The sequence below is a fragment of the Malurus melanocephalus genome, unplaced genomic scaffold (genome assembly GCF_030028575.1).
Source record: "Malurus melanocephalus ecotype Western Australia unplaced genomic scaffold, MMel_1.1 scaffold_37, whole genome shotgun sequence".
In the NCBI taxonomy this organism is placed as follows: Eukaryota; Metazoa; Chordata; class Aves; order Passeriformes; family Maluridae; genus Malurus; species Malurus melanocephalus.
In genome coordinates this window covers 1,195,601-1,221,281 of record NW_026623269.1, presented here as the reverse complement: position 1 = coordinate 1,221,281, position 25,681 = coordinate 1,195,601, and the positions used below count along the sequence as shown (strand labels likewise).

The 25,681-nt window shown below is 37.9% G+C and overlaps 2 protein-coding genes across 8 annotated transcripts in view; both read left to right on the top strand.

The window, feature by feature from the left end:
• The window catches only part of DDX59 (DEAD-box helicase 59), a 24,494-nt gene extending 16,264 nt beyond the window's left edge, over positions 1-8,230 (top strand). For 3 of the 6 annotated variants that reach the window (XM_057364258.1, XM_057364259.1, XM_057364261.1), the window contains 7 exons: positions 1,324-2,145; positions 3,302-3,469; positions 4,023-4,112; positions 4,511-4,762; positions 4,922-5,074; positions 5,560-5,688; positions 7,375-8,230. In XM_057364258.1, coding sequence (XP_057220241.1) covers positions 1,333-2,145; positions 3,302-3,469; positions 4,023-4,112; positions 4,511-4,762; positions 4,922-5,074; positions 5,560-5,688; positions 7,375-7,638 — 1,869 coding nt within the window. In that variant the 5' untranslated portion in view covers positions 1,324-1,332 and the 3' untranslated portion in view covers positions 7,639-8,230. Of the gene's footprint in view, positions 1-9; positions 64-203; positions 321-340; positions 363-1,323; positions 2,146-3,301; positions 3,470-4,022; positions 4,113-4,510; positions 4,763-4,921; positions 5,075-5,559; positions 5,689-7,374 lie in introns of those variants that run through there. The other 3 variants (XM_057364260.1, XM_057364263.1, XM_057364262.1) reach the window with 3 other exon arrangements.
• A 1,415-nt stretch (positions 8,231-9,645) lies between these two features.
• The window catches only part of KIF14 (kinesin family member 14), a 23,861-nt gene continuing 7,825 nt past the window's right edge, over positions 9,646-25,681 (top strand). Inside the window, exons 1-18 of one of the 2 annotated variants that reach the window (XM_057364252.1) lie at positions 9,646-9,698; positions 11,288-12,414; positions 15,860-16,114; positions 16,845-16,932; positions 17,493-17,588; positions 18,545-18,597; positions 18,796-18,826; positions 19,179-19,286; positions 20,412-20,528; positions 21,142-21,260; positions 21,573-21,745; positions 22,067-22,214; positions 22,314-22,377; positions 22,602-22,786; positions 23,483-23,585; positions 23,796-23,956; positions 24,724-24,871; positions 25,518-25,670. In XM_057364252.1, the coding sequence (XP_057220235.1) occupies positions 11,375-12,414; positions 15,860-16,114; positions 16,845-16,932; positions 17,493-17,588; positions 18,545-18,597; positions 18,796-18,826; positions 19,179-19,286; positions 20,412-20,528; positions 21,142-21,260; positions 21,573-21,745; positions 22,067-22,214; positions 22,314-22,377; positions 22,602-22,786; positions 23,483-23,585; positions 23,796-23,956; positions 24,724-24,871; positions 25,518-25,670 (3,042 nt within the window). In that variant the 5' untranslated portion in view covers positions 9,646-9,698; positions 11,288-11,374. Of the gene's footprint in view, positions 9,699-11,287; positions 12,415-13,086; positions 15,494-15,859; positions 16,115-16,844; positions 16,933-17,492; positions 17,589-18,544; positions 18,598-18,795; positions 18,827-19,178; positions 19,287-20,411; positions 20,529-21,141; positions 21,261-21,572; positions 21,746-22,066; positions 22,215-22,313; positions 22,378-22,601; positions 22,787-23,482; positions 23,586-23,795; positions 23,957-24,723; positions 24,872-25,517; positions 25,671-25,681 lie in introns of those variants that run through there. The other variant, XM_057364251.1, reaches the window with a different exon arrangement.

Here is a 25,681-nt window from a genome sequence, read left to right as displayed (position 1 = left end):
TGGGCGGGAGCGGCCATCGCCATTTTGTGCGGGAGGCGGTGCGCGGCCCGGCGGCAGTGCCTGGTGAGGCGGGGGGGCYGGGGCCGGGCTCCGCCTGCGGCGGCGGTGCAGGCTGGGCGGTGGGCACGGATGTCGGGCGGAAAAGGGTCCGCGGTGCTTTGCGCTCTCGTGGGGTGGGTGGCTGCTGCCGGAGAGCAGGGCTGGGAGAGGCTGCCGTGTGCCCGGGGTTGCCGCGGGTCCCTCCGCAGCAGCCCTTCCGGCAGCTCGGTACTCTGCCTGAGCGCTCCCCTCGCCTGGGAGGCCGCTGAGCTTGCAGAGAGGTTTGCTGTGGGAGATTCTCATTAGGCGCGAAAAATTAAACGGTGAGATTTGGCTTCCCCCGGYAGCGCGGGGGAGCAGCGGCTCTCGGCAGCCGCGGTCTGCCCGCGGAGCTCTGCGGGCCCGCGCTGCTGCCGCGTCCTCGGGATTGCTTCTAGTTACACAAACACGGCTTCTGTACGCGCGGACATGCCTTGGTGTATTAAAAAAAAACTACTGTAAAAAGTTAGAGAGACTGGTAGACACACTGCAGTTTATTCAGAATAAAATTGTCATATTTTGTGTACTTTATTTACGGATTATACCGTAGCAAACGGTTGGTGGGGATATCTGATGCCTTCAGAGACATACAGAAAGTTTTAGAATATAGAAGTTATGGTTATTTTTGARCACTTAATTTGTCTTCCTTATATTACAGTATAGATTTGGCAAATTTTTTTCCTTGTTTTTGGACACCTTGAACAAACAGCTGAGCTCTAAACAGATCTCAAAAGTTTGCAGCCTTGTAAATTTAAGTGGACTTTAAAAAAGAGTGATCTTGGATGGGACTATACTGAATTCACATCCTTTGCAAAACTTAYTTGGTTTGGGTTGGGATTTTTTCCCCCTAGCTTAGAATAATGCTTGCAACTGTGATTTCATCTTAGAAATAGGTAAACTCTCCAAGAATTTAAATATGAATGACTCTCAAAATKGGTAAATTCCCACACAGTGAAAAGCGAGGTTTTTACTCAGCTGCAAAGGCCTAACATTGACAATTAATGGTAGATAGATCTCTATATTGTTCCATGCTTCTACAGTTATTTTAAAATACTTCTTGGCATTGTGTCAACATTGTTAAGATCAAGWTAATTTATAATAGGGCAGTTTCTAGATCTTTTCAGGGATTGAGAGTGGGTTGCCAACATTTGAACATTTGCTAGATTTTTTTTCTTTATGGTAACAGTAAAATGTACCTTTTTCAATAGTAGTAGTTTCTAACAACTGTAACAATTTTCTTTCTAGTATACTGACATGTTTTTACCAAGATCTGTTAAAGTCAAGAGGACTGCTGATGAGGACAAAAGTTGTACAGCTAAGAAAAATAAGCTGTCTTCTGGAGACTCTGTGCTAGAGGAGACCTCTGAGTTCCAGGACTGTAAATCAGTTGGAACAGAAACTTCTGCTTCGACATGCAACTCGAGTGAAATTGTACAAGAACACACAGAACCTGCAGCTGGAGACCTTGGTGTTGCTAATACGCCATTGGGAAAGGMCAGTCAAAATGCTGATGAGGAAGACTCTTTGGAAGAACCCATAAAATCCTTCAGCAAATCCCAGCGCTGGCCAGAGCCTGGAGAACCTGTGTGTGTTGTGTGTGGACGCTATGGGGAGTATATCTGCGATAAAACAGACGAAGATGTTTGTAGTTTGGAATGTAAAGCCAAACACCTTCTGCAGACTCAGGCAAAGGAAGAGCAGCTAACATCTGATCAACCCACATCTTCTCAAGCAGAATCTCACCTGCTTAATGCACCTTATTTCTACAAAGATCATTCTTTTATTTCAGGTTTGCAGGATGAGCAGGTTGAGAACCTTAAACTCCAGCTGGGTATTTCTGTCCAGGGCCAGCAAGTTCCAAGACCTATCGTAGAGTTTGAACACTGTGGTTTTCCTGAAACTTTAAACAATAATTTAAAGAATTCTGGCTATGAAGTCCCAACTCCCATCCAGATGCAAATGATCCCTGTTGGACTATTAGGGAGGGATATTTTGGCTAGTGCTGACACGGGCTCTGGAAAAACKGCAGCCTTCCTACTTCCTATTATTATGAAGGTTTTGAAAGAGGTAATGAAACTTCAGATAGTTAGAGAAAGCAGTTTGCAACTTTGTCTCTTGGTTTCCCAATGTAATAGAGAATGTGATTGTGGTGTTTTTCATTAAYATTCAATGATTTATTTGAATTTTGATTGATAGAGGGTTTGGTTCTTGGTGGGGGAAGGTGCTGATTGTTTTTGGTCAGGAGATGAAGCAACTCTATTAATATTACCTATTACACAGTTTCTCCTTATTAAGAAAGTTAATTAAATTCTGTGGTAAACTTTCTAAATGTCTTAAAATAGACAGCGAAAATAATTCCAGGCCCTCTGTAAGTTCTTCCTATATCTTCATATATCAAATGGCTGAAAGAGATTTGTTGCATTTGCCTAATTTTATGGAGTAATTTCTCTTGGAATGTGTTTGGTTGACTGTCAAATAACTACAGGAATTTGGGATACTAAAATTTCTGAAATTTACTAGTTGTACTGTCTCCCCTTGGGTAATGTGGGAAAAAGAATTAAGAAAACTTCTGTTTTGTAAAGACATGAACCTATAATTAGAAGCTATGGCAAATAGTATTCTGTACCTTGTGTGTGGTTCAGAATTGTTTTTGGCTTTAGTGTTTTTTTTCTTCAAAAAGAGATGCATAAAAATATATTAGAGGATTCTGGACCTGATTCTAGTGATGCTTTGCATTGTTAGGTACTTGTAGAGCTATATGTATATACACACAAATGTGTGTAAATTTTTTTAAATGAATATATGAAAGGTTATTTGAGTAACTCTTATTCTTTAAAGAACTCTAGCATTAAGAACAAAAGCATGAGTTTTAAGAGGCAAAAAAATTATGTAGAAGTGTGTAAGAAAAGGTGTATTACACGCCGGTAGTTCCTCTGTCTGATTATCATTATTAAAGTCTGGGGGACAGATATRTGTTTATAATAACATGCATAGAATTGGAACCTCAATGAAAAATACTTCTATACATGATTTTTCCCATTCTTCGTCTTCAGGGTACCATACAAGTTAATGTRTATATCAAGAAGTAATTTTATTTTGTTTATTTTGTTTAAAATAATTTTCATTTTTAATGTAAAAGGTAACTTTGGGAAATTTGAAAGCTTTTTATCTAAATTATAAAGCAATTCCGTGTTAATCAGCTTTTTTCCCCTCTCCTTTCTAGACAGAAACTCCATCTGCCCTTATTTTGGCACCAACAAGGGAGTTGGCAATTCAGATAGAGAGACAAGCTAAGGAGCTGATGGTTGGGTTACCCAACATGAGGACGGTTCTCCTGGTCGGAGGTTTGCCWCTGCCACCACAGCTGCACCGGCTCAAGCAGAGTGTGAAGGTCAGCACTGAGCGTGGAGTCACGTTGTCATCACATTCACRGGAAAGAAAAATGTTACCAGTGACATGTATGAACACACAAAGATGTGTTTCTCCTAAGTCTAAACTATTGAAATATTTGCTACCTCCTGAAAAATTTACAGTTGCAGAGTTAAAAAAGAAAATTTAACTTCTGGTTAAACATCTAATAGCTTTTCTTTTCTTTTGAAGTTTCATGTGTGGTATTACTGATTTCCAAGACTGAAATATGCCARTATTTTAGACAAGGAGTGGTAATTGACAGCAAAACATAGTTTATTTTTCAGGTGGATTTTATTGCTTGTAATTTAGACACCTCCTTTACAGTTTTAAAAAGTCCATTTTCTTTTAAGGCCTCATAATGTATAAGTTATCTGAAAAAGTTTTGTTACTAACTTGAATGCAAGTAATTTCACTAATTACTACCATTTTTATCTTTATGCTGAAATTTAATAGTTTTTCTAGGATGGTCCTCTGTCCTTCTGTCCTTTTATGGAATTTCTAACTCCTGTGGGTTCTTCTTTTTTTTTTTTCAGCTGATAATAGCAACACCTGGAAGACTTCTTGAGATTTTAAAGCAAAGTTCTGTTCAACTGCACGGCATAAAAGTTGTAGTGGTGGATGAAGTAAGTTTTTATTTATCAGAGGTCTATTACCTATACAGAGGTCCTGGAACACTAGTGTGTGTAGCTTGTCTGGCTGCTTAAACGTACAGAGTGTTTGTTATAAAAATACAATATATTTCTTAAGAGATAATTTTAGTTTTGGCACAATTTGAAATGTGTTTGAACACCACATGTTCTATTGCTATAATGACTTAGATACCTGACAGGATAATACTGTTAGACCAGTGTGAACCAACTGTWTTTAATTTCCTCACTTAGCATTTCTTCTGACTGTAAATACTTCTGCATTTGGATTGTTACATGCCAGTCACGCACATTATGGTTCTTTTGTCAATTCAAGTTCAGGATCCTGCTGTTCATGGAAAAAATGTGGTACAAATCTAATGTTTTTCATTTAGGTGGACACCATGTTAAAAATGGGTTTCCAGCAGCAAGTGTTGGATATTTTGGAAGACATCTCTCATGATCATCAAACCATACTGGTGTCAGCCACRATTCCAGTGGGCATTGAGCACTTGGCAAATCAGCTTCTGCACAATTTTGTAAGGATAGCAATTGGAGAAAAGAATGTTCCRTGTTCCAATGTTCGGCAAATTATCTTGTGGGTAGAAGAACCATCTAAAAAGAAAAARCTGTTTGAAATACTAAATGTAAGTTTAATATTTTTCTCATAAGAGCAATTTATGAAATGAGTCATGCTTTCCACATCTGTCAAGTTCTCATCTCATGATCAGAGAAATTGAATCCATGCTGATGATGAACAGCTAATGGTTGTAATACCTTTTTAAATCAACTATTTCATTTTACAGGATGCAAAGCTCTTCAAGCCTCCAGTTCTGGTGTTTGTGGACTGTAAACTGGGAGCAGATCTGTTGAGTGATGCTGTTCATAAGATTACAGGATTGCAGTGCACAGCTATGCATTCAGAAAAATCTCAGGTGGAAAGAACAGACATATTACAGGTTTGTGCCTCCTAGCCTTAATGGTGTTTTGGTAGATTTCAAATGGCCTTTTTTTAAATGTGGCTTGATTTGAATGAATGAAGTCATAATTGAGTGCTTTTCTGCAGTAATACCTGGGGTATTGCTGGGGGAGATGAGAGACAGATGGGACCAAGCAAAACCATAGATGATAATGGCATTTTCAATGTGGAGAAATACAGAGACAGTTTTCTAGATTATTTGAAATGGGAATTTAAATATGCATTTAATTTTAATGGATGACTTTTAGAATTAAAATTGTGGGTTTGATCTCTCTTTAATTATCTCTGTGAATTATATTCCTGTTTAAATAATGAATACAGAGGAGCCATTCTCTCTTCTACAATGGAATAATCCTACTGGGTGTGTTCTTGCCCCTAATAACTAGCTGTTAGCCTATGCTTGGAGAGGTTCAAAATACAAATAAGGCACAAAGAATTAATTTTTATTTGTTCCTCCCTTGCCAGGGATTACTTCAAGAGAAGTATGAAGTTATAGTAAGTACTGGAGTCCTTGGACGAGGGCTTGACCTTGTCAATGTCAAACTGGTGGTRAATTTTGATATGCCTTCAAGTATGGATGAATATGTACACCAGGTAAATAAATAAATTACTAAAGCTCTTTTTGAAAAATATATTGAAATATGACATCCAYCTTTGGAAATTTAAATGTAAACAGATGATTTTCCTCTTTGGAATCTTGATTTTATAGGAAAGGAAACAAAAAGTGCTGGATATCTCCTCATAAGTTTCTTATATAAATGACTAAAATCTAGAACACATTTCCCCTATATAAGTTATTTAAACCCGTAGCATGTTTTTATATAACTTACTTTTGCAGTAATATTCTTCCTGTTTTGTACTCTTTTGTATCATTTAATCTCTGAAGAAAACAAAGTTTATGTTTTTTTGCTGTCTGTGTGAGGAAAGGCCAAATATCCCTCTTTCAGCTGCAGCTCATCTGCAGTGTGGGATATGCATGCAGTAGTCAGGAAAGCAGTCATGAACTTGATTTCTTCCTGTCGTTCTAGTCAGGTATCTCCTCTTTTGCTTGTATTCTGAGGATTTCCTGCTTTAAAAAAGATGATCTCTGAGTTGCACYTTCGTGTGCATTTATGTGCAAAGTCCCCAGCCCTAGTTTAGCTGGCACATGAAGAGAGCTCCTTGCCCTCCCTCATTGTGGCACTTAGGAAGACACAGCGCTACTGTGTGCAGTTCTGAGAACATCAGCTATGGGAAAAGCCAACGAACTGGAGGGAGTCCAGGTGAAGTCAAGGGGCTGGCACACGTGACACACAAAGGCAGGCTSAGAGAACTGGGCTTGTTTGGGCTGCGTGAGGATTTAATTGCTCTCTTCCATTCGRGTGTTACTGAGGAGACAGAGCCAGACTCTCCTTGAAGATACCCAGGGAAAGGACAAGAGCAAATGGTCATAACTTGCTACAAGGGAAACTGTGGCCTCAGARTAGGGAGAAAGGATTTTCACAGCAAAGGGAGTCCGGCACAAGGGGTGATAGGAGCTTTCTGCTTAGGGACACTTGAAACAAGGCCTCGAGGGAACTGATCTGACTTTGAAGTTAACYRTGTCCAGATAGATGAGGAGGACTTYTGGAAGTTATCCACTGTCATGAACTCGAGTATTCTCGAGTTATATACTAACTGCAGTATTCCCTTCTTGTATTTCGTTTTCTTTCTGCAAAACTTTCAAGCATGTATTAAGTAAGTGAAAAAGGTCTTTCCCATCGTCAAAACTATACCAATATTAGCATATTAGCTGATCCTAAGAATCTCCTAAGAAGTCTTTGGAGATTCTTTTCTAATTTGTTCAAGCATTTTAGATAATATTGGTAAATAATTTAAAGTTAATAGAACATTGAAAGTAAAGGGCATTATTATGGCCATGCTGGTACATATAGTACTTGATATGAAATACAGTAAATTGTATTTATTTTGTCTCTATAATAAAGACTTATAAAAACATTTTGTTAGGATCTACTGTAAATCTTTGCCCATAGGCTGTATCTCATATCTCAGAACCAATATTGGACTTCTGGTATRTCCCATAAACAATTAATAATTTTAGATGCATTCAAACTAGAGCTTCAGATCTACATATCCTGAATTCAGGAAGTTTATTGCAAGTAACTTTGTGCTTAGAGGATGAGATATAAATTTGGCCCTGCTGGGTTTATTTGCTGTTTTGTAAAAAARTAGACTTAATAAGACTGTTTGAAGGACTTCCATTTAATATTGCTAACTTAAAATGAATTTATGCTTTTTCAGGTTGGAAGAGCAGGGAGATTGGGTCACAATGGAACTGCAATTACTTTTATCAATAACAACAGCAAGAAGCTCTTTTGGGATGTTGTGAAGAGAGTAGAACCCACAGGCACCATTCTTCCCCCACAGCTGCTTAATTCCCCATATCTGCATGACCAGAAGAGAAGGGAACAACAGAGACTTAAACAACTACAGAATAGCCTTGTAACAGGAGATAATATTATAGACATTATTAAAAAAAACAACAAAAATAATTCTCGGAGGTAATAAAGGGGTATTTATAATTATGTAATTACAGTGAAAGTATGATTAAAAGTAAACATGAAATGTTGTCTTGTATATTGCTTGTTTGAAAGAAATTTGTACAGTTTTTAAAAAGGTCTCTTTTTATCTCATATTTATTTTGAAATACAGGCTGTTGTGTGCTTGAATTATAGTAGTAGCTAGTAAAAGTACTCTGTGGTCTTTTTTCAAAACCAGCAGTCTTTGGTCTTGCTTGCAAGAAAAAAAAGTGACAGATTAGCCTCTGAAAACCTCTGAAAATCTTCCTGTTAGCTTAAATAAAATCTTCCACTGGCAATATTTCTCAAGTCCTCAGTTTGCTTTCTTGGGGTTTCTTAGGAACACATATGCAAGTTTTGTTTGTAAACAGTACTGTAAATTTAGTTTCTCCTTTAGTGCCTGTGGACCAGTTGGAAGTTCTGCTCAASAACTGTGCAATACCAAAAATCATTTATTAGTGCAACTTCATTGAAGAGAAATAAGATAAAGCCTATAATTTGTATTTTTATGTAATGAAACATAGTTAATGTATAAATGATCATAGTAACTCATTTAAGCATAACTTGCCATGCTCTGAGACTAGATGCGTTTTTTTTTTGGGAAATTAGGTCAAAACTGTATTAAGATAGTGTTGTATGATTTCCCAGCTGAAGTCTGAGATCATAACCAAAAYTTCCTTTTCTTAACTTTTATTTTAACTTTTAGACTGAGGCTTGAAAAATCAAGGTCATCAGAGCTTTCATGCTGCTGTGATGCACCATCCCTTTGTGGCAGACTGAGATGTTGCAGCTAGTTAGAGGTTAGCCCTGTGAACTGTATGTCTGCTGTTTGGCCAAAGGATAGCAATGGGATAAACTGATTTTGGTGACAAAGAAATTGTTAAATGCCTAGTAGCTAATTTTTTTCTCCCTAGTATCAAAAACTTTATTTTTTTCCCTCAACAACATTAAAAAGATAGGTCTTACATAGATGACGTGAGTGTGGCAACTTACTTCAGGGACTAATGTTACAAATGTGAGGAGACAGGTTTGTAGGAGTTGTTGGATMTGGCTGTTTGATATCAATCTTACRCTGGAGACCCAAGCTCAAACAAGARTTAGGGTCTGTCCAAAGACACGTTAGGGATGCTTTACTCCTTTGACATAGTTTACAACAGTTTTTCCCCCAGCATAATTCACAACCATGTGTGAAACTTGTCATGTTTTTAGTGCTATTTTCAATTTGGCATCGTATSAAAATGATGTCTCCTTTACAAATGGAATTTGATTTTTCTCTCTCCTTTGAAATAATCAACTTCTGCGTATAAAATGTTTTTGTGTAGTGCTRCTGCAGACAAATTTGGATCAGGCATAGGTGCATTTGGAAGTAGAGACACCTCCATCCTTGGCCCCCRTGCTGTACAAAAATTCCACAGATTGTGTTCGACAATCACAAAATCAAGCAACAGTTCTACACCACCTTTGCCCCAGGGAACTAAATGTGAATAATGGTTGTGTAATGATAAAGTTGTATCAACTACGTGGCTCTGTTATCTTGTAGCAAGATTTCTCATTGTAACGTGGTTCAGTTAGTTTTTTCTATTTTAATTTCAGTCGGTCTTTCATAGGCATGTCAATTGACTGTCCAGCATCCTGGTTTTATTTCTTCCCCTGGTGTTGCCTGGAGTGCCAACGTTGCCTTAAGTGTCAGAGCCATCCTGCGTTCCTTTAATTGCTGTCGCAGCGCATTTTCCCCTTTTCGCTCGGGCTTTGGCAGTGAGGTGAAGCTCGGTCTGAGGCTGGGGCGGMGCGGAGCGGGCGGCGCTGGGTGTGACCGCTCCGAGCCTCAGCCCTCACAGCCGAGCAGGGCAGGGCAGGGCAGGGCGCCCCCTGCCGGCGCGGGGCGCTCCGCGGGGCCGGGCCTGGGCGGAGCCTCGCGGGGCCGGGCCTGGGCGGAGCCTGGCGGGGCCAATCGGGCGCGCCCGGCGCGTTCAAATGGGGCGGGGGCGGTGCCGGGCCCGAGCGCAGCGCCGCGGGCGGGCGGCGGTTGAGGAGTGGCGCGCTCAGGTGAGGGGCGGCCCGGACCGGACGGACCCTTCCGCAGCTCGGCGGGGGTTTTCCCTCCGGGCCGGGGGGTGGGGAGCGGAGGGGCTCTGGGATGGGGTGGGATGGCTCCGGAGCTGCTGCTGCTGCTGCTTCCTCGCTCTCTCCCCGAGGGCGGGCCGCGACACAACCCCGCGGCCGTGCGGAGTCTGCCGGGGCTCGGCCGAGGAGGGAGGGGAGCTTTGCTGAGGGATGACAGTGCTGCCTGTTGCTCCTGCGCTTTCGCACAGCTTTGAGCCCTTGCGTTTTGTCTGTAGTTAGTGACTGCAATTGTTTAAAAATGAGGAATGAGCGTATTTCTCGTTCTGAGTTCAGTTCTTTCGAACTGAACCTAATTCCTTATTTTAGAACGAAGGAGCTTTTAATAGGGAGTTTCATTTTTCTCAAGAAAAACTTAGTGAATATTCTCAAGGCACAGCTGTGGCAAAAGAAGGGGAGAACTTTCTTACGGGAGTTATGTAAAAGCTGCATGGAACGGATGGACTTTTCTGAAAACACTAAGACCATTCATAGCTCACATCCGTGCTTCTCTATTTGATGACTGCTAGAGGGAACCACAAAGTTTGTATTTTACTGCTCATGTAACAGTTTCCTGTCTCAAACTGGACTGACCAATAAATACACCGTTCTGAAATTCTGACATTCTTGTGAGCTGTGAAAACTCAGTCATGATCTGTGTAAGTGGATGCAATTGCATGAAGTCTGAGAGTACTTTGAAAGCTATAATTTAAAAATGTAGTATTCAAGGAAACTTCTGTTGGAGCAGTGGCTAAATAGTTTCTTCTACATCACTTGCTCTCATCTTGCTTTCCTTCGTTGCCCTGACCAGGAAACCAGGTTAATGATAYTGCAGCTTTTGAAGGATTAAAGGCAGGTAACTTCTTGTTGACTCGTAACACTGAATTAATTGCAGCTGGCAAGTCTATAGTGGGTACTGATATCAAACCGGTTGCAAGCCAATAACTATTATGCAGATGCAACAGGGAAAACAGGGACATCCAAAGGTAATATTGATAGTCATTTTATTAACTGTCTTGTTCTGATACTGAGTTATGTATTGTGCATCAAAATCCTGAAAAAAAGATGCTTTCCATAGATACGTCCTATTTAAGGTTAACTTTGTTCCATTGGAGTATGTTAACTGTGAAACACTGAAGGTGTAAAACAGCTGTGAGGGAATGAAAACACAGCCTGGAATTTCCTTATTTTGGAAATCATAGTAGATAATTTGGAAGAAATATCCACGATAATCTTTGTTGCCTACTAGTTTGACTGTTCTTTTTACCAGCTGGTGCTTCTTTGTGATGCTTGGATTAAACAAATCATAGAACTCAATGAGTAAAGTCAAATAGCCTGTTGTTGTAAGCAGTCATTCAAATAGAAAATAATTACTTTTTTTGTTAAAAAGTAACAAAAGAGGTGAGACAGGATCCTAATTGTTCTTTATGTTTGGAAACATGTACTGCAGTATATGTAAGGAGCATCCCATGCAGCAAAACATAATTTACATTTCACATGAGCATCATAAAAAAATTTTTGCTTTGTCTCTCCAGATTCCTTACAAAGCAGCAACTAGAAATAATCCTTTAGGAAAGGTTCCGTGCTTGTTAACATTTGGGTTTTAATTTCCTGGAAGCAAGATGCCTATTTACACAGTTCCTGCCAGAAGTCCTGCTGGGACACGATGCACAGCCACTTTGCAGAAGGCTTGTCACAATACCCTGGCCAGCAGCAAAGCATCTGGGACACAGCTGAAGTCACAGGTGTTGGGAGAAAAGGATACTCTGCCTTCATGTTCTCAGAATAAGAGTCGGGAAGTAAATAGGACATATGTGATTTCAGCTTGTGAAAAAGTGAGTGACATGTCAACTACTTTTAAATTTGAAGGCAAATTAACACTCCAGAGGAGAACTGGGGCAAGCAAAAAATCAGTGTCCAGTAATGACACAACACAGGGCACAGAAGAGCCAGAAACAGACAAGAGACTTACTCTGCGGAGGCGTGCGAGGACTGGCTCCACAGAGAGGAGTAAAATTAACCAGAATATTGTGCCTAGAAAAGAAAATAATGACTTTGATGCACAAAGAAATGACAAGATTACACTTCCACAGACTGTTAAGGATACCGATGATGTTAAACCAAACTTAAAGTTAACTGAGAGTCAGTCAAATACCAAGTTGCAGGATAATCTGAACGGCAAGGATTCCTTTGGTTTRATTGGTGGTGACAGAAAATATCAARATGAAGTTCCTAAAGCAGAACGGTTAGTTACCTTGAAATGTACTAATAGGCTATCAGGAGAACAACTGAATGAAAAAGGGAATGTGAGTAAGCTAGCTGGAAAGCAAAGAGTACAGCACTTGATGATAAAACATAGCAGCTTGGAARGGCCAAGGACACCAGCAAAAGTTTYAACAGAAAGAWTTCTGCTTACCCCAAAGAACAGCACTTCTCATGATCAACCATCTCTCAAGTCAACCTCAAATGAACGAACACCTCATCTGCAAATTTTTGCCAAAAAACTCCCAAGTGTCTCCAGCTCTCTTCCTTTGAGTACAGATTCAGGAACAAAAGTGAACACAGAAACTTTAGCTGAGAGCAGCAGTACTGGGGAAGATGTTTTCAAAATGAAAAACAGCAAAGTGATTGTAGCTGTGCGGGTGCGGCCCTTCAATAACAGGTTTGTATCCTGGGCTTATTTCTGTTGCTAACAGTGTATCTTGATTTCTGTTTTGTACTTTTTGAGTTATTTAATTATTGACCCAATAAGGATGTAATACATGCTTAGAAATTAGCTGATACTTCATGTAACACCAAGGTAAAGATTTTATTATGAAGCTTAATTGACTTTATGGGTGTTTGGGTCTATTTTTTACATATTTATTAACAGAAGTGTTTTGAGCCTTAATACTTTGCATGTTCATCAAACAAGTATTTTTAGCAATGATCACTCATTTTTTTTTATTTTGCGTTAGGCAGTAGATTGAAATCACTAACTTGTGTAAGTATCTTATATTTTTTTTATTTTCTCACCCTTTCCATTCAGAGAGAAAACTGAAGACTTGTTCCCTGTAGTCTCCATGAGTGGTTCAGAGACAGTTGTACGAAACCNGGGGGGAGCCGAGGGGCTCTGGGCCGTGTGTGATGGCTCCGCAGCTGCTGCTGCTGCTGCTTCCTCGCTCTCTCCCCGAGGGCGGGCCGCGACACAACCCCGCGGCCGTGCGGAGTCTGCCGGGGCTCGGCCGAGGAGGGAGGGGAGCTTTGCTGAGGGATGACAGTGCTGCCTGTTGCTCCTGCGCTTTCGCACAGCTTTGAGCCCTTGCGTTTTGTCTGTAGTTAGTGACTGCAATTGTTTAAAAATGAGGAATGAGCGTATTTCTCGTTCTGAGTTCAGTTCTTTCGAACTGAACCTAATTCCTTATTTTAGAACGAAGGAGCTTTTAATAGGGAGTTTCATTTTTCTCAAGAAAAACTTAGTGAATATTCTCAAGGCACAGCTGTGGCAARAGAAGGGGAGAACTTTCTTACGGGAGTTATGTAAAAGCTGCATGGAACGGATGGACTTTTCTGAAAACACTAAGACCATTCATAGCTCACATCCGTGCTTCTCTATTTGATGACTGCTAGAGGGAACCACAAAGTTTGTATTTTACTGCTCATGTAACAGTTTCCTGTCTCAAACTGGACTGACCAATAAATACACCGTTCTGAAATTCTGACATTCTTGTGAGCTGTGAAAACTCAGTCATGATCTGTGTAAGTGGATGCAATTGCATGAAGTCTGAGAGTACTTTGAAAGCTATAATTTAAAAATGTAGTATTCAAGGAAACTTCTGTTGGAGCAGTGGCTAAATAGTTTCTTCTACATCACTTGCTCTCATCTTGCTTTCCTTCGTTGCCCTGACCAGGAAACCAGGTTAATGATACTGCAGCTTTTGAAGGATTAAAGGCAGGTAACTTCTTGTTGACTCGTAACACTGAATTAATTGCAGCTGGCAAGTCTATAGTGGGTACTGATATCAAACCGGTTGCAACCCAATAACTATTATGCAGATGCAACAGGGAAAACAGGGACATCCAAAGGTAATATTGATAGTCATTTTATTAACTGTCTTGTTCTGATACTGAGTTATGTATTGTGCATCAAAATCCTGAAAAAAAGATGCTTTCCATAGATACGTCCTATTTAAGGTTAACTTTGTTCCATTGGAGTATGTTAACTGTGAAACACTGAAGGTGTAAAACAGCTGTGAGGGAATGAAAACACAGCCTGGAATTTCCTTATTTTGGAAATCATAGTAGATAATTTGGAAGAAATATCCACGATAATCTTTGTTGCCTACTAGTTTGACTGTTCTTTTTACCAGCTGGTGCTTCTTTGTGATGCTTGGATTAAACAAATCATAGAACTCAATGAGTAAAGTCAAATAGCCTGTTGTTGTAAGCAGTCATTCAAATAGAAAATAATTACTTTTTTTGTTAAAAAGTAACAAAAGAGGTGAGACAGGATCCTAATTGTTCTTTATGTTTGGAAACATGTACTGCAGTATATGTAAGGAGCATCCCATGCAGCAAAACATAATTTACATTTCACATGAGCATCATAAAAAAATTTTTGCTTTGTCTCTCCAGATTCCTTACAAAGCAGCAACTAGAAATAATCCTTTAGGAAAGGTTCCGTGCTTGTTAACATTTGGGTTTTAATTTCCTGGAAGCAAGATGCCTATTTACACAGTTCCTGCCAGAAGTCCTGCTGGGACACGATGCACAGCCACTTTGCAGAAGGCTTGTCACAATACCCTGGCCAGCAGCAAAGCATCTGGGACACAGCTGAAGTCACAGGTGTTGGGAGAAAAGGATACTCTGCCTTCATGTTCTCAGAATAAGAGTCGGGAAGTAAATAGGACCTATGTGATTTCAGCTTGTGAAAAAGTGAGTGACATGTCAACTACTTTTAAATTTGAAGGCAAATTAACACTCCAGAGGAGAACTGGGGCAAGCAAAAAATCAGTGTCCAGTAATGACACAACACAGGGCACAGAAGAGCCAGAAACAGACAAGAGACTTACTCTGCGGAGGCGTGCGAGGACTGGCTCCACAGAGAGGAGTAAAATTAACCAGAATATTRTGCCTAGAAAAGAAAATAATGACTTTGATGCACAAAGAAATGACAAGATTACACTTCCACAGACTGTTAAGGATACCGATGATGTTAAACCAAACTTAAAGTTAACTGAGAGTCAGTCAAATACCAAGTTGCAGGATAATCTGAACGGCAAGGATTCCTTTGGTTTRATTGGTGGTGACAGAAAATATCAARATGAAGTTCCTAAAGCAGAACGGTTAGTTACCTTGAAATGTACTAATAGGCTATCAGGAGAACAACTGAATGAAAAAGGGAATGTGAGTAAGCTAGCTGGAAAGCAAAGAGTACAGCACTTGATGATAAAACATAGCAGCTTGGAARGGCCAAGGACACCAGCAAAAGTTTYAACAGAAAGAWTTCTGCTTACCCCAAAGAACAGCACTTCTCATGATCAACCATCTCTCAAGTCAACCTCAAATGAACGAACACCTCATCTGCAAATTTTTGCCAAAAAACTCCCAAGTGTCTCCAGCTCTCTTCCTTTGAGTACAGATTCAGGAACAAAAGTGAACACAGAAACTTTAGCTGAGAGCAGCAGTACTGGGGAAGATGTTTTCAAAATGAAAAACAGCAAAGTGATTGTAGCTGTGCGGGTGCGGCCCTTCAATAACAGGTTTGTATCCTGGCCTTATTTCTGTTGCTAACAGTGTATCTTGATTTCTGTTTTGTACTTTTTGAGTTATTTAATTATTGACCCAATAAGGATGTAATACATGCTTAGAAATTAGCTGATACTTCATGTAACACCAAGGTAAAGATTTTATTATGAAGCTTAATTGACTTTATGGGTGTTTGGGTCTATTTTTTACATATTTATTAACAGAAGTGTTTTGAGCCTTAATACTTTGCATGTTCATCAAACAAGTATTTTTAGCAATGATCACTCATTTTTTTTTATTTTGCGTTAGGCAGTAGATTGAAATCACTAACTTGTGTAAGTATCTTATATTTTTTTTATTTTCTCACCCTTTCCATTCAGAGAGAAAACTGAAGACTTRTTCCCTGTAGTCTCCATGAGTGGTTCAGAGACAGTTGTACGAAAYCCATCCACCAACCAAATTTACAGCTTCAGTTATGACTTTTCCTTTTGGTCTTTTGACAAGGGTCATCCTAATTTTGCRAGCCAAGCAATGATTTATAAAACTTTGGCAGTGCCACTCCTTGAAAGAGCTTTTGAGGGATACAACGCTTGTCTTTTTGCTTATGGGCAGACTGGCTCTGGAAAATCATACACGTAAGTTGCTAATAATAATTGTTAAAATTCTGTAGGTGTCAATTGTTATGCAATATTAAGTCATGAAAGAGATTGTATTGAATTTCRGAGTGATTGAATTGTGTCAAAATGCTATTGTGTATTTAAGAAATAATTAAACCTATATATATAGCAATTAAGCAAAAGTTAACATTGTAATATTTTTATGTGTCWGACTCTTACTTCTTTCTACTTTTAATGGAGAAAATAGACACTCTTCAGAGATTTGGGTGAAGGAAAACCTTCATTATTACTGAAAGCTTCTCAGACTCTCCCAGTGCTGTTTTTCACCATGTTTGTTATTTTGTGCATGAAGTGACATAGTAAAGTATAGCATCTCTTTTGGAGAAGACATTAAGGAGATCATTCTAATTATGGTTGAGATGCTTCAGAACTTTAAGTAAATCYAGATGTTTGTGGCACTGCATATTTAAAATCAAATCTTTGCACAAAATAATCCCAAACAGGTAACATTTTTAGGGTCTATAGCCAATTGTATATACCTTATTTATATTTTGAAATAGAATGCTTAGTGATTTGTTTAGTTTTCAAGCATGCACCTATTAAAATTAGTTCTATGAGTTTTATAACTGTTGCTTATTATTGTATAACTTGGAAGCACATGGCATGTCAACTTTAGAGCTGTACAGTAAACATTAAAACTACCTCTAGAGAGTAACAACACTGAACGAGCAGGTTTTTGTAACCACAGGATGATGGGATTTGATGAAGACCGAGGAATAATTCCAAGACTTTGTGAAGACCTTTTCAATCAAATAGCACAAATGGACAAGGAACAGGTGAAATGCTTATGTCGCTGACCTTATATTGGAATATGAAGAAGCTGATACCTTAGTGCTGATCCATTTATTAGTGTTSTATTCTTTTGCAGATTCAAATTTTATTTCTATTAATAGCTCTGATCATGGGGTTCCCTAAACARTCAAAATCAACACTGATTTGCTTCTTTAATGGCAGTAATATGAAAAACMAAAAGAAATATGGGCATAATATTTTTGTTGCATCACTAGACTAGGATTCTTTCCTCTGTATTGTGTGTCTTACAATATAAGGTTTACGTAAGGAAAGGTAAAAATTCCAGTGGGTTCCATACTTTCAGTTGACACAGTAAAATAGAGCTCAAAAATATGAATTTATTGTTGAGCATCATGTATCAAAGCAAAATACACTGTCATAATATTCCAATTCTAGCTTTCTAGCTCAGTAGTCTAGCTGAAACAAAAAATAACTATCCCTRCTTTCTTTGTATTTTTTTTGCTGTGTCAGTCTGTATTTTTGAAACAAAGGATGATTAATATGTTTTGTGGACTATGTTAATAACTATTATTAATTTTATTAGGTTTTGTATCATCTTGAAATGAGCTTCTTTGAAGTATACAATGAGAAAATTCATGATCTGCTTGTCTTTAAAGCTGAAAATGGACAGAAGAAACAAGTAAGTTGCTCACATAATCAAGTATGTGCATAATCTCTTAAGTATTGGCATTTTTTTCTGAAAAAATGCACAAATGACAAGTGATCATTGTTTTTTATCTAAGTACCTTAGTTGTGAAAAATGGGATTTAAGTAAAAAAACAAAATATCACCACATGACTTAAAGCAAAATGCTTACCACTGGAGAATTKTTAAGCAATGCTGAAACAGAAGCAAAATGATTCAGTAGAATCTCTCAAAATGGTTAAAATCTCCTCTTATCTGCAAAATGAAGATGATCTTATTAGCCTTTATACAAAGTCCCCTAGGATATTATATATCTAAATCTTCAGATTATAATAAGAATCTTCTGTACAATATAATTTGAGTTATAGCTTGTTATTTAGATGGAGGTGTCTTTTTTTTGTTGCCTGGTTGTCTCTCAAGGAGCTGGAGGAGGGGRAAAAGGAACAAGATTGGCCTGAATAACTAGTTAAGGATCCCTAGTTAAACTAGTTTATCTAGTTTTTAGTGTTTGTATATTAGAATATGTAAAACYATAAATTAAAGAAATTTGTCTGAAGTAGTGTATGTGGAGAAGGAATGTATTATGTCTGATTTATCAAAAAAAAGTACTTCCCATGATTTTACACTGAACACTATCTTGGCCACTTGTRTGTAAAGTGACAGTTAGGTTATGATAAAGATTTTATGAAATATTCAACWTGCTGTTGAAATAAATCCTTTAACCTAAGCTTGGGGCTTAGGTGGCCTTGTTATAAAGAAGTTAAAACAACATGGTCTTGTCTAAAGCAGGAGTGTTTTCACTCTGAGTTTTGCCAATGATTTTGGGGTAAGCTACTTAATTTGCAAATGTAATAGTTTTATGTTGCAGAATCTTTTTTTAAGGTATTTCTGAGTGCTAGATCTAACTAATGCACGCCTAATAATTTTTATTTTGAAAATATTCCCAACCAGCTTCGTGTAAGAGAACATCCTGTGTTAGGACCATATGTGGAAGGCCTGACAGTGTAAGTCTTAACTGTACTTATGTTAATAGAAGCATGGTGTGATCCTGACATAGTGTGAATGTGGAAGTCTCAAGAGGACTGAAGCTTTCATTGTGTCTTGTTTGTAACTGGGAAAATGTTTCAGAACTCAGGCARCAGGGAAATCTATAGAAAGAAAACTGCCTGAACCCAAACTTTTCTTTTTACCCCCCAATTTAGGAATGTTGTCCGTTCTTATGCTGATATTCAGGTAAGAATTATTTGATTACTAGAAGGGAATACAAATATTTCTGCTTGCTCCTTTTCCGCTTACTGCTGAAAAATAAATTMTGTGGATGGGAAGCAAATGCTTAACAGCCTGTCTAGTCTTTGATATTTCAGCTGATTTGGTAAAAAGGTAATGAGGACTAATTCTGTATAATGGAGCKGAGTAGACTTGTAAAGTCGAGTGTCACTGTTTCCATGGTTATCTCTTAAGTTTAACTTTAAATTCTTCTCTTATAGTAGTAATTTGTGTTAATAACWGCATTTGCAAACATTTCAATCTTCAGTTAACCACCCAGAGTAAGGTATGGTTTCACATCGTGACTTTTGTCTTACAGTGTTGGCTTGAACTAGGAAATAAACAGAGAGCAACAGCCGCTACAGTAATGAATGACAAGAGCTCTAGATCTCATTCTGTCTTCACCCTTGTCATGACACAAACCAAGGTATTGTTTTGGGGTTTTTTGTATCTTTTCAAATCTGGTAGTAAAGAGTTGCTTTGTGTGCTGCCTGGAGAGTTATGAGAATATACTTGAAGATCTTTGAGTAGAGCACAGCGTATTCTGACATTGCTTCCTACACAGCAACATTTGTTTTATTTTGCATGCTTTGAGTAGATTCTGATGTCGTTGTGCTAAGTATATTTATAGCAGCAGTATAAATATGTCTAGGCTGACAGATCTAGGAGTAGTTCCAAGCTTCTCAGTGTGAGTTTTGAGATGTAACAGGAATCCTAATTGAGGCCAGGTTGAATTTCCCACTGCTGCCAACACAGCTTCTAAGAAGGTTGGGCTGTGTGAGGTGCAGGGCTGTGCTSAGTTCCTGCAGGCAAGGAACTGGGGCAATTTGTTGTAGTTTCAATACACTTAAATGAATAAATGTTTTCTTGCTTTAGGATGCCTCTTCCCCAAGTGTCTCCAGGATATAGGCACTACAGCTCCTCATCTGAATTACAGATGCTTAAAAGACAAAACCTGACTTAGTGASATGAGCATGAACACAGATATGAAATAGGTAGAGCTCCTCAGGAGTCTACAGACTGTCTGTTTTCTTTACTGACAAATAATTTGTTTGTTTGGGGGATTTTTTGTTCTTGATTGGTTAAATTTTTTTGTCTCAGCTTCCTGTTTTTTCTCCTTTCTTCTTTCCCTTGCCATTTTCACCACTAGATTATTGATTTTTTGCTATAATAACTGGTCTTGAGCCTTTTTCATTGACTCCTTAACTGATCTTCATTAGTCTAAGCCAGTAACAGCTTACTGATTTGCATATTTATTGGATAACTGCAATTGGATTGACTGCAGTCAACCAAATTCAGACCCAAACCTCTAGTTTGGTAATCTGTTGTGTTTGCACTTTGTGCTTGTGCAGGTATTCAGCCACAACCAGCTGGTACTATGGTTACAAGTCTGAGTTTAGTCTCCTTCAAGGGATCTACATGAGGATATCCTGTCAAAAATTAAATGGAAGCATCAAGTTTTTATGTATTTAATGTGCACAGCTTGTCAGATTTCTGCTTGTCCTCAGGCTTTTTATTTTGGGTTGAATGCCAGCATTTCCCTTTCTTTCAGGCAAAATTTGTGAATGAAGAACAGTGCGATCGTAGGCTGACCAGTCACATAAATCTAATTGATCTGGCAGGCAGTGAGTGCTGTACAAAAGCTCAGACCACTGGAGAAAGACTGAAGGTAAATCATGAGTGGAAAGCTGAGGAAAAGAATTGACTGCTAAGAATACCCTTAAACTGCAAAGCATGCTTACCTAATGGGACTTTTGGGCAGGAACTGTAACTATAAAAGGATGTACATAGCACTTATGCTTATCAGTATTACATMACATTTTGTTAGTGAGGGTGGGTGGCTTGAAGAAGCTGTTTGGACTGTGCAGTGTGGCAGATCTTGCTTAGAACAGCACTCACTCCCCATGCTGTGCAGGAGCAGTTAGAGAAAACTGTTAGTTTGACTTTGCAAAGCATGAGTCAAATAYCACACAGACCTGAGGCTTGCCCTTYTTGGGATSCATCTAATTAAAAAGGTTTTTTAATAAGAGACTTTATTTCAAGCTGCCTTCATAAGTTTGATGGTTTTTAACACTACTAATTTTAAAGGCAGGGTCTTTGTTCTTTCCAAATGAAGATCTTTTAGACTGCTTTTCCATCTTACTGTTTTTTTAGTAACTTGTGCCATTTAACGTGGTACAGCTGTATCATACACTGAAYTAACATAATCAACAGTTCAATTGATAACATTACACAAGAAGCTGCAACRATATTAGARATATTTTAATTTTTCCTTTGTGTAGGAAGGTGTGAGTATCAATAAATCGCTGTTAACCCTTGGAAGGGTTATTTCTGCGCTCTCTAAACAATCTCAAAATGGAAAGAAAACTTTCATTCCTTACCGGGAATCTGTCCTTACTTGGTATGTACATTTCAGAATTTTTTTGGTATAAATGAGCCTTTCTGAGATAGTGAGAGTAAGAATGGAAATAATGCTCCCTGAATAGATGAGAAAATCACTATCTCAAATGACCTAGGGAGGGAAAAAATTAGCCTGTTGCATCCAGATAAAGACCAAACAGGAGCTTGGTTTTTGTTTCAAGTAGCTAACAGTCCCTCTCAAATAAGTAGTAAGACCCCAGGTATTTTGTATTTAATCTGTTCCAATTGGGAAGTTTTGAATTTTTCTGTCAGTGTGAGGGCCAGGGATTGACTGGTATTCTCTCCAATGAAGGCTGCTAAAGGAAAGTCTTGGTGGGAATTCCCAAACGACCATGATTGCCACAGTGAGCCCAGCTGCCAGCAGCACGGAAGAGACACTCAGCACCCTTCGCTATGCAAAACAGGCTTGTTCAATTATCAACATTGCTAAAGTAAATGAAGATGTGAATGTCAAGCTAATCAGAGGTGAGATTAACATCTGCAGTCTTGCAGAGTTTTCGTTTCCATGTGTGTTTAGCTTATTTCTTGTAAGAGTTCTTACTGATAATAATCTGTAGTGACTGGCTGCTAGTCAAGTAGACTAATACAACCTGGTATGTCTTCCTTTAAATATTACTGTTCCTTGTAAACTTTTTTTTTCTCCAAAATTCAGGTAATATCTTTRGCTACATTTGAGAACCTGGAATAGAGAAAGATGTTTTGTTTTTAATTAATAACAGAATTAATTTTGTACCAAAGTGTGGTTTGCCTTCATTTTAATGTGTACTCTGATTTTTACTAATGTAGAATTGAAAGCTGAAATTGAAAAACTGAAGGCAGCTCAGAAAAGTGCTCTGAACACGGATCGTGAAAAATACAGGCGTTATTTGCAGGAAATAACATCTCTGAGGGTAGAATTGCACCAGCAGGAGAGGAGCATGGCAGAAATGCAAAGGTCAGGCAGTCATTAATGTCTTCATAAAAAATCGAAATGGTAAAACTTACATGCTGTTATTTTTCTCTTAATATGTTATTTTCTCTTTAATACATTAAGGGCCTGGAAAGAAAAACTTGAACAAGCAGAGAAAAGGAAATTGGAAGATATAAAAGAATTGCAGGTACATTTTCTTTCTGTAGAACATAGTACAGAAAATATAACCTCAGCAAACCTTGCAGAAGAATGAGAGTAGCTGTAAGATTTAGTTTCCTTAATGCTCTTCTTTTAACAGATTCCTGTGACTTCTTAGAAAAATTGGATGTAGATATTTTGTAAATGTGAACTAGGTATAGCTATGTATAACTATGTAAATAGTTTTTTAATGCAGAGCTCTTTTTTATCTAGAAATCTGGAATTGCATTCAAAATGGACAATAATTTACCAAACCTTGTCAATCTCAATGAAGAYCCTCAGCTTTCTGAGGTGCTGTTATATATGATCAAAGAAGGAGAAACTACAGTTGGAAGATGTACACCAAATTCCAAACATGATATTCAGCTTTCTGGAGTGCTGATTGCTGATGATCATTGGTTTGTAATGTTCTTTTTATACTTCAAGTTTCTTTTTGCCCTTCCCTTTCTTTTGGAGTCACTCTTACTAGTCTAGCCAAGAAAATATTATGTTGGGGTATTTTTTGTACTGCTCAATTATTAAGGCAACTACYTTCTATTTCTTCTAGAAATCTATTAACCAAGATAGTTTAATTTCTTCATTCATTTCATCAATGTAGCAAAGTTTTCTTGTGCAGCATTTCTGCATAAGACCTGATCAAATGATGCTGTGTGATAGATAAATGTTACAGTAAGTTCAGTGGAAAAGTGAAATGCCTTGACAAATCTTGCTTTAATAAAAATAGACAGCAACTTGGCGGTACTGCAGAAATGTTGCTTAAAGTGCATTTTACACAATTGATCCCCAAAAAATGCTGTAAGAAACGTAACTAATCAGTTACTAAAAATGTGAAAGACACATTATTAAAGAAATGCTCAGATGGCAAAGTATTGTAATAATTTTCAAGCAGTGGATTCTTAAGACATGAATATAGGTTCTCTACCAAAATATAGGTTGACATTGATTAATTATATATGTTGTACCTAAATAGTATGAGGAATGTACACAGCAAAACAATAACAGAACAGTATCTGAAGCATGAATTTTACTCTTTTAAAAAACATTACTTGGAATTGTCATGAGCTACTGATACTGCAAATGTTTCTTGTTTTCAGTGTTATTAAAAATACTGTTGGCAAAGTAAGTATTATTCCACTTGGAGAAGCCAAGACATACGTAAATGGGAAATGCATTTTGGACCCAACAGTTCTGCATCATGTAAGTAATTGATYTGGTAATAGTAATTCATACAGATATGTGTTTCTTAGCTTTATTAATATTTCAGCTTCAGACTGCAGGTTTTTTTTAGTATGCTCTGTAACCATAAACATTTGTCTCTTTGATTTCTAGCTTCACCTACMTGTTGTAAGCACTGAAAATTTGCTTCTAAGTCTAAAAGTTTTAGCAGATTTTTTTTTTCCCCAATAGGGTGATCGAGTGATACTTGGGGGAGACCATTATTTCAGGTTTAATCATCCAGCAGAGGTTCAGAAAGTTAAAACACCTTCTTGTGGGACTACATGCTTGCATGATGGTCCAAAAGATTTTGAATTTGCAAAGAATGAACTGCTTCTTGCACAGCGAACACAGTAAGCATCAATTCTTCTTGTTCTGAAAATAAGCTCAGTTGCTAATTGAACCATGAAACTAGTTTTAGAAATAACTGAAGATTATTAACTATTTCACAATAGGGGGAAGTTGGAAAACTCCATTTACAATGGAAGTAATAGACTTAGCTGAAATGAGTGTGTACCTCTAAGGTTCAGTCATCACAAACTAATCCAGTTACCAAGAATGTAGACCACTGTTAAAGAAACACTGAGCTCCAGGGGTCCTTAGAGTAGTATATCTTTAATTATGTTGCTCTTCAAGCATATGATGGCTCTGAAATTGACCTTTAATGCTTTGGAGAGATTTAAAGCCTGAAAARTAAATGCCTTAGGAAAATGGGAAGAACCCAAAGTAATAACCTTATTCTTCTCTGATGGTGGAGAATTTGAGAGACAGTGAAGTGTTATTTGTGCTTCATTATAGGGAGTTATTAAACCACAAGACTATTAATCAAAAATTTTGCATCTTAATGTGATTTAGTGAATTTCCATTGTAGTCTTTAATTTTGTGAAAATTATGTAATAAAATAAGAATGAMAATTGAGTGGACTTAAAAATTCTGGCATGTCTTCCATATTTACATGGTGGAAGAGTACATTTTCTCCATGAAATCAAAAACATGTAAGATATGCAGGTTGTTTTGTTAAAAAAAATATTTCAACCTTCATGACAGAAATTAAATATTATAATTGCTACGTAGTTCATAAGAGATAAGCAGCAGCAATCTAAATGCATGATACTTACAGGCTTGAATCAGAAATTGAAGAGGCACGACTCAAAGCCAAGGAAGAAATGATGCAAAGTGTCCAAATAGCYAAAGAGATGGTTCAACAAGAACTGACCTCACAAAAAGAAGCTTATGAAAGCAAAATAAAATCCCTGGAAGCAGAGGTGGTAAGTTGCCATTGCATCATTACATAAAACATATCAATAAAATTAGCCTGAAACTGTAGTATGTGTTGTCTGTGTTTGGTATGTGGTTGGGGTTGGTTTGTTGTTTTGGTTCGGGGTTTTTTTTTTTTTGTCTTGTGTATTATAGCAGTATCTGAGAGAATGCAGAACCTCATTCTTCCTAAAAAAAAAGTCAACCTTAGTAACACAAGAATTTGTAAAGTAGGTATCCTCTTCAGAGTTACTCCAGGGATTGTAAGCAAATACCTACAGAATTTACCTTATTACCTTCAAAATTACTATACTGGATTAATTAATAACGACTTTTATTTCTTTCAAAGCTTGCATGCTACTTTGTTTTTTTTTCAGTACATTTACAACATGCATAAGTTGGCATAGAATAGTAGCTCATGGTAAAACAATAATGATGGTGTATTTTATTTCACATTCTAGAGAATGCAATTTGCACATTATGTAGAAGACCTAATGTGATGCTTGTGAACTGGGATATAACCTTTCATTGCTGATGTTGGGCTGTGAAGGTCACAGAAGCTGCCAGTTTTAAATGTATCAAATATTTGTCTGAGGGATGGCTCAGAAATGCTGTAGAAGCAGTATTCCTCCTCTCACCTCTCTTTTTTGATATCAGAGAGAAGAATCTCGTAAGAAGCAAATTCAAGAACTGAATAACCAAAAAGCCACAACTAAAATACAGGAGCTGGAGAAGGCAAAGAAAAACCTTGAACTAGAACTCCAATTCAATAAAAGGCGTTTAGAAATGGAGACTTTAGCTACCAAGCAGGTAATTAAAAA